This window comes from Dryobates pubescens, chromosome 17 (genome assembly GCF_014839835.1).
Source record: "Dryobates pubescens isolate bDryPub1 chromosome 17, bDryPub1.pri, whole genome shotgun sequence".
NCBI classification, from domain to species: Eukaryota; Metazoa; Chordata; class Aves; order Piciformes; family Picidae; genus Dryobates; species Dryobates pubescens.
In genome coordinates, this window is record NC_071628.1 from 15,234,222 (window position 1) to 15,247,582 (window position 13,361).

At 40.0% G+C, this 13,361-nt stretch overlaps 1 protein-coding gene across 1 annotated transcript in view; it reads right to left on the reverse strand.

The window, feature by feature from the left end:
* Positions 1-430: 430 nt before the first annotated feature.
* PRTG (protogenin) overlaps positions 431-13,361 on the reverse strand; it is a 78,096-nt gene continuing 65,165 nt past the window's right edge. The window contains 9 exon segments of the mRNA XM_054169117.1: positions 431-820; positions 1,894-1,998; positions 3,363-3,528; positions 4,454-4,574; positions 5,649-5,831; positions 9,459-9,629; positions 10,719-10,846; positions 12,501-12,687; positions 13,212-13,307. Coding sequence (XP_054025092.1) covers positions 431-820; positions 1,894-1,998; positions 3,363-3,528; positions 4,454-4,574; positions 5,649-5,831; positions 9,459-9,629; positions 10,719-10,846; positions 12,501-12,687; positions 13,212-13,307 — 1,547 coding nt within the window.

Sequence of the window (13,361 nt, forward strand, 5' to 3'; positions counted from 1 at the left end):
ACACATTCTAAACATAACTGGAAAAGAAAAAAAAAAAGCCCAAAACTACTAGGAAGTTTCAGTTCCGCAGCTGAGACTAACTAGAACACAAATGAGGTAAAGCAGTCATCATTCAGAGTTTGCCTCTCGGCAAACTGAGGTAGATAGTCAGCAAAAGGGCCAACAGCCTTCCCTTTGCTCCAGTGACATATTTTGAACTTTTCTTTAGTCAAAAATTTTTACTGTCCTTTCACATTTGTTGACCACTGAACATTCAAAATGAGTGAGTTTTTAAAAACAAACAAACAAACAAAAACCCCCAAACATTCAACAGAAATATGGGATCACCTGCCAGGTTAGTCAGGTTTTCCACAATAAAACTTTGGCTCCCTGTTCATTGTCCTTCGAACAGATATACACTGCAAGAACATCAGGCGTGGCCCTAGGGACATCAGTTTTGCACTACTGAGTGTATCTGAAGAGGTGAGGTAGGAGTCTGGTCAGTAGCAAATGGCAGAGGAGACTCTCTGCTGTTCTTTATGGCAGGGCTCATCATGTTCGTACCCAAGTCACTGCTTACAAAAGGACTGGTAGTAGGAGGGGTGGCACTTGTCACAGAGGAAAGGTGTATCTCATCATTAGACTCGTGAGAAAATCTTCCAGAGTCCCCAGTCTCATGGCTTCCTTCACTGTTGGCCGAATGCTCTGTATCAGCAACAATACTGAATGGCACCTGGAAATTAGACTGCTGGCCAGGAGAGTTGGGGGAGTCATCCTCACTCATCAGTACAGTAGTGCCTGGCTGATACAGACACACTGCCTGGACAAATCTTCTCTGAGGCTACAGAAAAAGCAAAGAGAAAAAGGTTGTTCAGCCTCAGACAAGCTGAGCCATAATTTGAATTTTTACTGCATTGCTATCTCCTATTCTGCCAGAGTGACTCTAATAGCATTGGCTTGGAACAATCTGAGCTTTCCTACAGGAGGTTAAAAAGAATCAATCTCAAGTCTTGCTCATACTTTTCCACAATAGATGAAATAATCCCTTCTAGCTAAGCATGGCTAATCAAGAATGATTTCACTGGAGAGACCTGAATAGCATTTTAAAAACATACTCAGTAGAGCTCTATCCCATCCCTTCATGCATATTCTTTAAAGCATTTCTCCTTGGATGGCAGCAAATATTTTTTTTAGAGGCATCAAAAATATGCAGCTGCTTCTGGAAATATTTTGGAATACGAATTTACAACATGGATATCAAGACTCCCTATTCCTCAAACACACAAAAGCACAAGACAAGTTACAATCCAATAAACATCAGTGGGGTACCCCATAAGTGTGCATATATATGATAATGTTCAAGATTTGGTCTAAAACTTCAGTTTTAAACTGTTATTTTTCTCATCCAAATAGCAAATGTCTGCAGTGCAACAATTTCAGAAGCCAGACAATTCTACTCAGATTCTCAGTTTCTTCAGTACTGTGGGTAAATTAATTTCCTTTTTTGGGTTTCTCTTTAGTAAACAAAGTTTTAGCTGGCAGAGTAGCAGGGGATTCTCTGTATTTTAAAAATTATTTTTACTGATAAACAAATATTTAATTTGTACTTATAGTCATACAAAGTCTCTGCAGATATAGCACTACAGATGGTATTGCATAGACCCAGTAGATGGAAATCCTGCTTACAAATATAAGGGTCCAAGCAAGAAAGTTAACTGTAATAATTGCAGTATCTGACAACCTGGGACAGGAAATGAAACTTCCATAAGACTTTACTACAAGGCAGAACACCATCAACCTTAACACAACTGAAACTATCCACTTAAAACTTAGACCACTAATTATGCTTTTCCATAAATAGAAAACTGCATATCACAGTAAAGATTGCACATCTCTGCCCATTACGCCAATTACCTCCTCAGTCTTCAACTTCTTAGTATCCTGGAAGAATAGCCACCTTTTCTTGCAGTTAGCTTTTGTGACAGGCCCGTAGCTGTTAATAATCAGATCAGATCCTCCCTACAATGGAGGGAGAAATACAGACATTTATTTTAACAAATTACATCACTAAGGTATTTGAAAATATTTTTCTACTCCTACCTATTGGCTCCATACTGAAAAGAAAGACAAATGAAGTCTTAGTGCTCAGTCATATTTTTGTGGTCTGGTATTCATCTACTGCTCAATACAAGTCAAGCCCGGATCCACTGAATCTGGCAAGCCCACAGGTGAGAACCAACAGCTATAATACTGCAAACACATAGCAAAACATTCCAGCCACTGCACTTGCTTTACTACTTTCAATGTGACCATTCATAGACATCGTGTTGGTGCCTGTACTGGGATCTGTTTCCATCCCCCAGCTCTTGCTCCCCCAGCTCTTGCTGTGCATCCTCGGGGAGTAGCTCCATTCATGCTTGCAGTGTGTACAGAACAAGCCTTAAATCAGTATGTCTGCACGTGAAAGTAAGGCCAGTGTGGTTCTGTCACACTAGACTCCTGGACTGTAAGATTCTACACATTCACTGATACAGCCTGCCATCTGGATTCATGTACAATTTGACCAAATACAAGTTTGAGAAGGGGAAATTACAGTCTGAAAGGGCCTGATAAAGATACGAGACCAAGGAACCACTTGAAGGCCCCTAAGAATGGCAAATTCAGCACAAAAAAAATATACTTCTTTTTTCCCTTCCTGTTTTGCAGGGTTAGCTCTCTTCATCACAGGATACTGTTGAGACCCAGAATTCTGAAGCAACTTGGGATTAAACAGCCAGTTTGATATAGATATAAACTATAACTCAAAACTGAGGACTTAATATTAACAGAAAATCTTACACTTCATACTTTATCTCTGCATTTCAGGATTAGAATGAAACTTGGTTGCTAGGAGAATATACTGTTGTGGGGGAGATAATCTGACACCTGCCAATCTCTGAAACTTCTAATGTTGGCCACTACTAGAGACGGAAAAATACTATTTTCTTTAATACCTGCTTAGCGTCATGCTTGACTAGATCATGCACAGGCACTTACAGAACCAAGTGCTGACAAGGACTCACACCTATCTCCTTGGGACTAGCAGAGGCCACTTAGCAGCCCTAAGTCTATGGAACCTTTATCATTTGATGCTGTGCCAGAGCCAGACTCTGCAATCTGCAGAGCACAGTGTAAGACAAGTGCACTGAATCAGATCTTTAGCTGAACTTTAAGATAAGTCTTGAAAATTTGACTCTGGATTGCCAAACTTGTGCTCGACTCATTAAAAAAACCTCCCGTGACTTCATAATGTGCTTATTTGACTGTTGATAGGGACTCTGATGATACAGCAATGAATTCTAAAAAAAGATTTCTGTTTTGCAAGTGACTAAACCTCACAGTACCTTAGCATCGATGAAGCTGTTTCCCACTATCATTGGCAATAAGGATTCTTCATTCTCTGCAATTCCTTCAATACTCTTCTCCACCTCATTAGCACTGGTTAATGAGAGGCTGTTCTGTGACGGCTGGTCAGTGCTTTGCTGAACAGGTTTAGGAGCAGATGCTTTCCTACACAGTGTTAAGCAGGAAGAAAATTGACCCACAAGGAGAAAATACAAAAAATGAAGAATGAACTTCAAAGTTATTATTAAACAAGTAGTATTGACATATTCTCAGCATTTACATTTTGTTACATGATACTCTTAACTCTTATAGAATTTAAATGTTATTGCTTGTGATAAAAATAACAGCTGCTTTCAGTTAATCATATGCAGTATGCTACAAGCTTATGTGAAGACAGGAATTGTCATGATTAGTAATATTACTTGGAGGAAGTAACCACTAATGATATTAAGACCTTTATACCATGCTACAAAGAGACTGTTTCCCAATCCATATTTTTTTCCTTCATGTATGCTGAAAAACCCTTGTTACTAAAATATACTTTCAGATAGGTTTTTAATTTATTATTTTAAGTAACTTATATATGTTCTGATCCAAAAGTCGTGGGCAGAGTCACTGCGCCAGTTTATGCCCCATAGCAGATAATAACAAGACAGATGGAGTCTTGCACCACTTGCAAAGAAACTGCCTCGTGGAACTGCTTTATGTCAGAGTCACTCTTGTAACTCTCAATTTGCTGAGAGTTAAAGCCTTGCAAACCAGGTCTGTGCAGGCTGGAGGGTTAAGCAGGAGAAACAAATGATGTAAAGCAGCATGCTTATCTGACTCAGAGGGGTTTTTTGTTTGGAAACATGCCTCATACTTGATTGTCAAAGCACCACTGACTCACTCTCTGGCTTCTTCCTTCTTTTCATTGGAGAAGGGGCTCAGGTAGAGTAGGGAGAGACAACAAAGTACTTTTTTTCCACTGCTGGTAGGAATAGGTGAAGAGATAGAGTACTTCAGAGAACTTAGCACTCTTGGAGAAGGCAGCATGTTCCAAGAATCAAGGCATACAGAGAAAGCTCAGTCTTTGATAACAAAAACATACCTGGCTTTACTGCGATAAATTAAGATCAGGACACAGATAAGGATGCAAGTCAAGGCTATGCAAACCCCAACAACAATGCCAGTCATTGATTTCTGGTCCAGATGGTAATAGTCAGCATAAGCTACAGCAAAGAAGAACATAGAAAGGCTCGGTAAATAAGAATACATACCCTCTGATCCCTGTCAGGAAAGTAACAGGGTTAGAGTCACAACCACAGAGAAAAATGCTTTCTTTTAATGAGATTTCCAGACCTCTGTCATACATTTTGACACTTTTGCAAATACTGGAAGACCAAACAAGGAGTGCATGCAGCCCTGGGTGGGAGGGGAAGAAGGGACTGCCCCACACCAGAGCTTTCTCCAACCCTTTCCTTACAGAGTACTACTAGACAAAAAAGGGAAAAGGCTTGAGTGAGCCACTGTCACATAAGACAGTTAGGTTTATGCTTTGACATCAGTATGTCTATTAACCTAATTCTGAGGCTATGACTTGATGTGCTTATTCAGGCCTAAAATATAACTGCATTCCATGAGTGAGAAAAATCTCTGTGTTTTAATCTCAATTCAATGTGTAGCAACAAGGAAAGGTTACAAGGTTCATGTACCTGAATAATTACTGGCTCTTGTCTCTCCAAATAGCTTTAAAATCTGTAACAAGTCATTAAAGATGATGTGTTCTTCAATTCTTATGTGGAGAAAGTACTGATGTTACCTTAATTTCCACACGGTAGCACATAGTTTCCCCAAATTGCTGTAGGTGGGCATTCTTTGGTGAAAATGTATGCTGGTATATCACTGACTGACAGATTGATTTGGATGTCTGGAATACCAAGTATCAGCAGATTTGAAAACAGATTTGAGATGCTGTCCCATCTCTGCTGGGCTGTTTGGTTCTAACTGACCCAGTGCTACTGGTATTTCAAGCTCAAAAAAGCCCTTAGAAGGGTGGCTGTGAAGTTGATATTGATGCAAAATTCAAACCAGTTATGCATTCTCATTTGAAAGGCATTCCAACTTCTGAGCAAAAGAATTAAACCGCTTCTGAGTTGAACTGAGAGGAAAATTCCAAAATGGTTTCATACATAAGAAAAGCCTATGCTGCTGGGACTGCCTCGCATAACAGAATGGTCTGCTCAGTTACAAGCCAAAACAAACAGAGAACTTGTGACAGCAGTAATCTAAACATTGCTACTGACTTGTGGAATCTCCTGAATCCAAGCGTTTAGGTCTCTGATTAGACTCTGATGTCTCCTTTGGCAAGACAGTAAGTTCTACTGCATTTGAAAAAGGTCCCTCTCCCACTTCATTGGAGGCTGCTATTTTGATCAAGTAGACATTGCCCGCTACAAGGTTTTCCAGTAAAGCCATGGTCATTGCTCCTAGGAAAAGATTTGATAAACAGTTTCAGTTAGACAAAATCTGTGGGAACAGATGTTGGGACCTGCACTTTCTTTCCAACATCACTGATCACTTTTGTACATTTCATACAGGTTACAGAATGAACACTGTGGTTACCTGCTCGTCCCTTCTGTCCTTTCTCACACTGCTTGAACACAGCACACTGTGAATTGTCAATACAGTTCAAAACCGAGAGTAAAGTACTGGCTACGATACACAGCACACTAAACCTAAACCTAGCGCTAGCTGCATTTCAGTGTGATAGCATTTATGTTGTGATCGTATCTGTGAGGAGAAGCTCCAAGCATTAAACAGACTTTCAGGTAGAGAAAGCAGGATGTTAGACCTCTCTCATGTACTAATCTATGGGCCTCTTCTAGATCCACTGTACCATGAATGTGAATGAAAATTGTCATAACAAAATAATTCAGGTTGAGTTTACCAAATTTCAGTTGTACTTGGTAAAATGAACAGAACATATTGGGAAGAGTACATTCTACCACACTTTTAAAATAAAATTAAACCCTATTCAGACCTGTGTAGGCTTCCTTGATTACTGTGCATCTAAGCTGTGCTACTAAAATATTACAGAAAATGTCTTTCACACATATTAAGGATTCATTTCCTAAAGTCCCCGAAGGCAGGAAAACCAGATTACGAACATAAACAGGACTCACTTGCATTGTCCTTAGACAGGCAAAACTCCTATCAAAGAGAATGAGAGCTTTGCCTGTCCAGGGACTGCAGACCGCTTCCTGAAATTGCAATTCCTTTCTAAAATGCCTATGTTTCTTCCTCCCATAGAAATATATTATTTTCTTTCCCTAAATAGTAGCAGTTACAAGACCAAATCTATCCCTTGTTCTCTTTCGCTTTCTCTAAGTTAACTCTGAATTTCAACCTTTCAAACCTGTTTCAGAAGCCAGACTTTATAGTATCACAAGAGCATATAAAATACAAGGTTGTTTTGTTGACAGAGAAGATTATACATTTGGCAAAAGGGAAGCTACTTCAAAAGCTATTTCAGCTCTTCCATAAAAAGCACCCATTAGCTGAAAGCATTTGAAGTAAAATGTGAGGTATCTGTAACCAAAGGAGCTGTAATATTTAGCACCATCAAGGGCAAAAGGTCACATTTCAATATTACAGGCTCTTTCCCACCAGCTCCTTTCAAATCTGCTGCACTGCTAAAGCAAGCAAGGACTTTGTCCTGATTTACTGCACTCCAAGTGTGTAAAGGCTGTAACTTCTGATCCATTTGAAGAGAACTAGGGAAAAGCGGGGAGGCAGCTGGAAGATACCTTGCATCACAAATCAGCTGCAAACTGCGGTTACAGTTTCTAAGTCTGCCATGCCTTACAAGCTCAGTCCAATCAGAGGATTTTAAACTAGTGGATTAAGCTGACGAAAACATTGATACATAAACTAAAGCCCATGCTAGAACTTTTATAGGTGGTAGGGCTTGTTTGCAGTTTTTGATTTGGTAGGATTTCTAATTTTTTTGTTTGGGAGAGTGTCTTTGGAGGTATGGAAAAAGAATGGGATTAAGATTTCACACATTTTCTGCAGAACAAGTTTAGTGTCAAGACAAAAGAATGCTATTTATTGTATGGGGCTAGCTGACCGGAATGAACACATTAAGAAAACCAAATTCTGCTTCTACCTCAAATTACCTGTGGAAGGACTGTCATGGGACTATGGCAGCATTTGCCCAGTTTTACTTCTACATACTAATTTTCTTACACGGACTTTTGCATTGCAGATTGGCCCTAATGTGTCAAGTTGCCTAAATTCCACACCACAGCTCAAATTCTAACGTATCTGTCAAAATACAAAATCAGTGATTCCAACATTGACTGATAAAATAATACACTGGGATTTACAGCTCTCCATTTGCTCATTTCCCTCCAGCACTTTCAGTATGGAAACACAGTTTAGTGTTGATCCTTCAGTGCTGGGTCGAGGGTTGGACTGGATATCTTTGCAGTCTCTTCCAACTGGATGTATTCTGTGATTCTGTTTACTGCTATTGCCATCCTCTCATCTGAAGTACTTAAGGTAAAATACTTTTTGAAATGCTTTTCAGTTTCACAGCCTGGCTGAGCTGAAGTACATCCCTGAAAGCAATTCAGCCACTTTGCTGCATAGAACAAATACAGCATAATCATCAGCCAAATGACAAGATTTATTCTTCAGATATCAGGTCTCTGTAAATTTAGACCTGCTGGTTTCTTTACTGAGTAAAGATTAATATGAAATTGGTCCTTTAATATGGCAACTTTACATCTGTTTCTTTCAACAATTTAATGGGATGATTTTATATCACTGTTTCTTTGCACAATTTTAATAGTGACAAATCACAGGTTCAATCTTCCCCTGACAGTTAGGCCTCACTGATATTTCAGAGAGTAGTTATTTTTCACAAATTTTGCTTAAGATTCATAGTCATTTTGGTGCTACTCTTCACAACTGACCATTCTATTTAAGGCCAGCCCAACAGATGCCATTCTGCTCCAGCAAGGCCAAAGCAGCACTACCACCTTTCCAAAGGGCTACCAGTCCTTCGTCCTGTCTTCAAAATCAGCACAAAGGTCAGCCACAATCGTTGAACTAGAACAGTTCACTCTCACTGATGGCAAAACAAATTGTCACCTCTGAGTGCATCCTCATTCATTAAGTTTGATGAATTTTCTCCACAGAAAACTGGAAGCCTCACTCTGCTGCCAACTAAGCTTTCAGCCATGAAACAACACAGAATAACAAGATAGTAACTCTTCCTGCGCAATCCTCTCAAATAAGCTACTCAAGCATATGACTTTACTCTGTAACACTGAGCTTCCCTCTTTGGTTTAATAGTTATTAGAACATTATCTATTCTGAACTGCCTCTGTCTGTTTAGGACATTGACTGCACAGTAAATGCCTTTTCCTTTTTTCTGGCTACAGTAGAAATCAGTTCTTGCTGCAGCTCTTCAAATTGCAGGATTATTCTGTAAAGTGCCTATAAAAACTGAGACCATATTTAATCTAATCACAGATGTGACTGAAAATCATATCACCATACCTGAGCTCCTGTTAGATTAGCTAGCTGGGGCTCAGCAGCAGAATAGATCTAGAGAGTTAAATTGAGTTTGCAGAGCAATTTATTTGGAGTAGGGTAAAGTTCATTAAGCAAACCAAGCTAACAGGATTGGCAATGATCAAGAGAAACATATAAACCCAAACAACCACATTGATAAATTTATTTCTGGAGAGCAACGCATCTCAGAGGCTTCATATTTGCGAGAATGCATTTACAGAATGAAACCATCACGATCATGGTTACAACAGAACTAAGATGGATGTAATTGGATTTATAAGACATTTCACTTCACAAGCACGCACTGAGCTGCAAAACAACAAAGGCAGCCCCTCTCCCCTTCCATCTGAGTATTAGTTGGGTATTAACACATTATCATCACAACCACGGGAATAATTCTAAACTAATTATAACTTTTACATGAATCTTTATATGAATTTCGCTTACTCTAGTCCAAGGGAGCTGAAAGTAACAAAGCATCTTATAAGTAGCATCATTGTCCAGTTCATAGGTTTATGTTTTCAGTTTACCTTCTCTGTGCAGCACTTGCCATTCCCCAGCAATCCAAGACTTCCTGGATGCATACAGGATAGTATATCGTGTAACGACTGTTTCAGGACCATCGGGTGGCTTCCAGGAAACCAAAGCAGTATCATCCTCTATCAAAGTCACCTTCACTCCTACTGGAGGACCAGCTGGTGCTGCAAGAATGGTAACACAATGCTATTAGTCTAACCTAATTTACAGAAAATTAAGTTGATCAGAAATTTGTGCAGACCTAAGGGCTACTGCTACATCTTTGAAAAGTTGTGGAGAACAGGAGAGGTGCCTGACAACTGGAAGAAAGCAAATGTCACTCCAGTCTTCAAAAAAGGCAAGTAGGAGGACCCAGGCAACTACAGAGCTCACCTCCATCCCTGGAAAGATGATGGAGCAGCTCATCCTGGAGGACATCTCTAACCACATGGAAGACAAGGTTATCAGGGGCAGCCAACGTGGATTTACCAACGGAAGATCCTGCCTGACTAATCTGATAGCCTTCTATGAAACCATGACCAAATGGCTAGATGAGGGAAGAGCAGTGGATGTCATACACTTTGACTTCAGAAAGGCTTCTGATACTGTCTCACATAATATCCTCATAGAAAAGATCAGGAAATGCGGCACAGATGGCTGGTCTGTGAGGTGGATTGAAAACTGGCTCGACAACAGAGTTCAGAGGGAGAGCGTCAACTTGGAGGCCTGTGACCAGTGGTGTTCCTCAGGGATCAGTACTGGGTCCAGTACTGACAACCCCCCACATCATTGCCCTGTGAACAGGTACATCCCAGACATTGCAGTGTTGATAACACAAAACTGAATTTTTTGATTTTCATTGGCCAAGATGGCAGAAAAGCAAACCAACAGCAAGGGCAGTAGATGTGTAATGTTCTTTCAGTTTCTAAAACATCTTGGGTTTAAAATATGTTTTTGTAATGCCTATGAATCAGCCATGCTTCTTCAATACATATTTTAAGTTTTTATTCAAGTTATTTTCACTCAGTAGGTGCTAATTGTCTAAGTACCTTTCACATAAAAATTGTTGCTCATTTTGGGTAGATTTTGAAAAATAATTTCACAGTACCAAAACAAGGACTTCCCTGACAGCATTTGTCTGTCTGTCTCTGAGAAAAGCAGTATCTGTATCTCAGAGGAAAGTATTTCTCTCTTGTACAAACAGCTTAAAATTAATAACCAATTTATCAGCCTTTTTGGTTCTAGGACCATGTGGTCGTCTCCTAGTGCCTTACCTTCTGGAAGGGTAGTATGGTAGACTACTGGACTCCAGGGACTAGAGAGATGGTCTACATGCAGCCGAACTGCAAATTCATACATGGTTTTTGGCTCAAGACCTTGAACTAACATGTGAGTCTCTGACCTGTACAGATGAAGGAATAAAATACATTTAACAGCAGCAGTTGACTTGCAAGGTCCCAAACTCAAATGATATCTCTTAGTCACTGTAAGTAGATTCTCTCTGTTCAAGACAAACCATTTCAAGTTCAGACATGTGGTCTGTCTCTGCTGTCTACCTGAAAATGTAGTTGTGCTAACCCTGGATCTCTCTGGAGCATATTATGTCTGCTGTCATTTGACTTGAGCTCAAGTTTTTGTAGAGGTTCTTAGTACATCTAATACACAAGCATGTCCAAGGATATTATTGCCTAGATCATCAGTATGTATTCCCAGCTCAGCTCTTTCTACTTTTCTCCACTGGACACTATGCTTCAAGCTGCAGTAAAACCTAAACTACAACCAACATCATACCTGAGAAGGCACCTGCTTTTGGCTCCATCAGCTATTCCTGCATCTGCCTGTCTATTCACAGGACAGACACAGGCTATGTGTGCAACTTCTACTTATGGCCTCTCTGGGATGTCTGCTGAATATTAATATTCCATACTTACCTTGTAGATGTATTTTGTCATTTATTAATTGCAAAATCGACTATACTAATTATAACATTCCAGTTGACTATTTGATGACAAAGTCAGTTGTAGACATTCTGCTTTATTTTGACTCTTTGGGTGAGGGAAAATCTTTCATATACGCCTGGGTTAATTTTGGCTGGTAATACTGAAGTCAAGATTAAGTCTCAATTTAAAATGGTGTTCTCTGCAGAGATTGCTTTATTAAATCTCCCTTAGTACTTTCATCGTCCATACTGCAAAGTCAGGCACCAATATTTGCAACAGTCTCATACTATCACAAAAAGCAGCATTCACTGCCATGCTCCACATTTCATGCTAAGAATTTTATATGGTGATTATACTGGGTCTAATCATGAAGTCAGACGTTATACAGCAGGGGATGTGTTCTTTGAAGAGAAAACCATCAATATTAGAATGGAGTCTATCCTTTAAGACAGCATATTTCTTATTTAGAAAGGTTGAGTAAATCCAAGTATCGAGGGAGCTACACATATATTGGTTCCCTCAACAGCACCATAGCCTGCAGCATAGGCAATCACAATGGAGCAGCCTTCTGCTCTCATATCACCTGGGCAGAGAACACTAAGCCTAGGCAGAATTTTTTTCCCTTTTCTGCCATTTTGCAGCTCAGGAATTTCTTCTCTGAAAGCAAGCTGTAGTTTATAGTTGGCTTCCTCCTGAAAGGGGTGCCACACACTCAAGAATGTGACGTTCCCACGGTAACATGCTAAAACCCTCAAAACTGTTTCCAGTTTTAAACCCTGGGATGGGACTAAGTCCTATCTCTGCCTAGACAAAGGTATATTGTTGAAGACGACCTTAAAATTAAATTCATCTTAGACAGCTAAAAAGCCATTAAAAATGCAAGAGCTCATCCAGGGATCCATCACAAGGATCTCTGCTAGAGTATTAAGCCATTCTAGGAACACATTGTCAGTAACCCAAGAAACAAACAAAGCAGCCACTGGGAAAATCACACAATCCTCTAAGGGAGACAGAAGTTGTAGTAAAAGGCTATTAAGAGCGGGCAGGAAGAGTAAAAATTGAGTGGAATAGAACTGGGAACAGGAAACTAAGACTCATTAGTAGCTCTGCACTTACGTTTGAAGGTAGAGAACCAGAGAAGCATTCTGCAGCCCCACTGGGTTGCAGCGGATTGTGTAGTTAATGACTTGTGCAGATGTGAAGGCAGGCTTTCCCCAGTGAAGGTAGATAGAAGATGAAGTGTTAGCTTTGGCATAGAGGTGGTGAGGAGGTGGTGGCGGTGGCACCATGCGATCACGGACAGCTGTTTAAAACAACAAAGAGGTGTGAATTATTTAGTGAACTCTATACAGGTATTACGAAGATTAAGAGACAGGTCTGAGCCCACAGGTTGAGAATCAAATCTGCCCAGGCCCAGCACTACCAGGAATCTGGTTCAAGCTGTTAAATATCCCTCCTAATCCAATACACATCATGTACTGCTTCTGTAGTCCCACTTGTCAAAAACAAAGTCCAAACTATAAACAGAGATGAGGAAGAGAGATAAAACTCTCCTAAGATACATAGTACATCACTAGATAGATGATGCAGACAATCCAGCACAGGAGGATAATGTGCTTGGTAGCTATCTTGTTTCCTCAGCTGCAGATCATGAACACAGGAGACTGCCTCATTGCAAATGTCTAGGACAGCACTTAACACAGATATGATCTTTCTGGTTCTTTGGTTTACACCAAAAAGAATATTTATAGGTTAAAAACACAGACCTACTGGGATCTTGAAACAGCTCAGCTCTTAATAAATTCTTCATGCACCCACAACACTTACAGACACATCCTGGAGTGCTGACTGTTTGGTCAGCCTGATAACCTTCTTCCATACTGTTATATGCCAGCAGCCTTACATGATACTTTCTTCTAGGATCTGCACCAAGAGAAAGAAATAATTAGACTCAAGTTTTAAAATAAGGATTTTCAG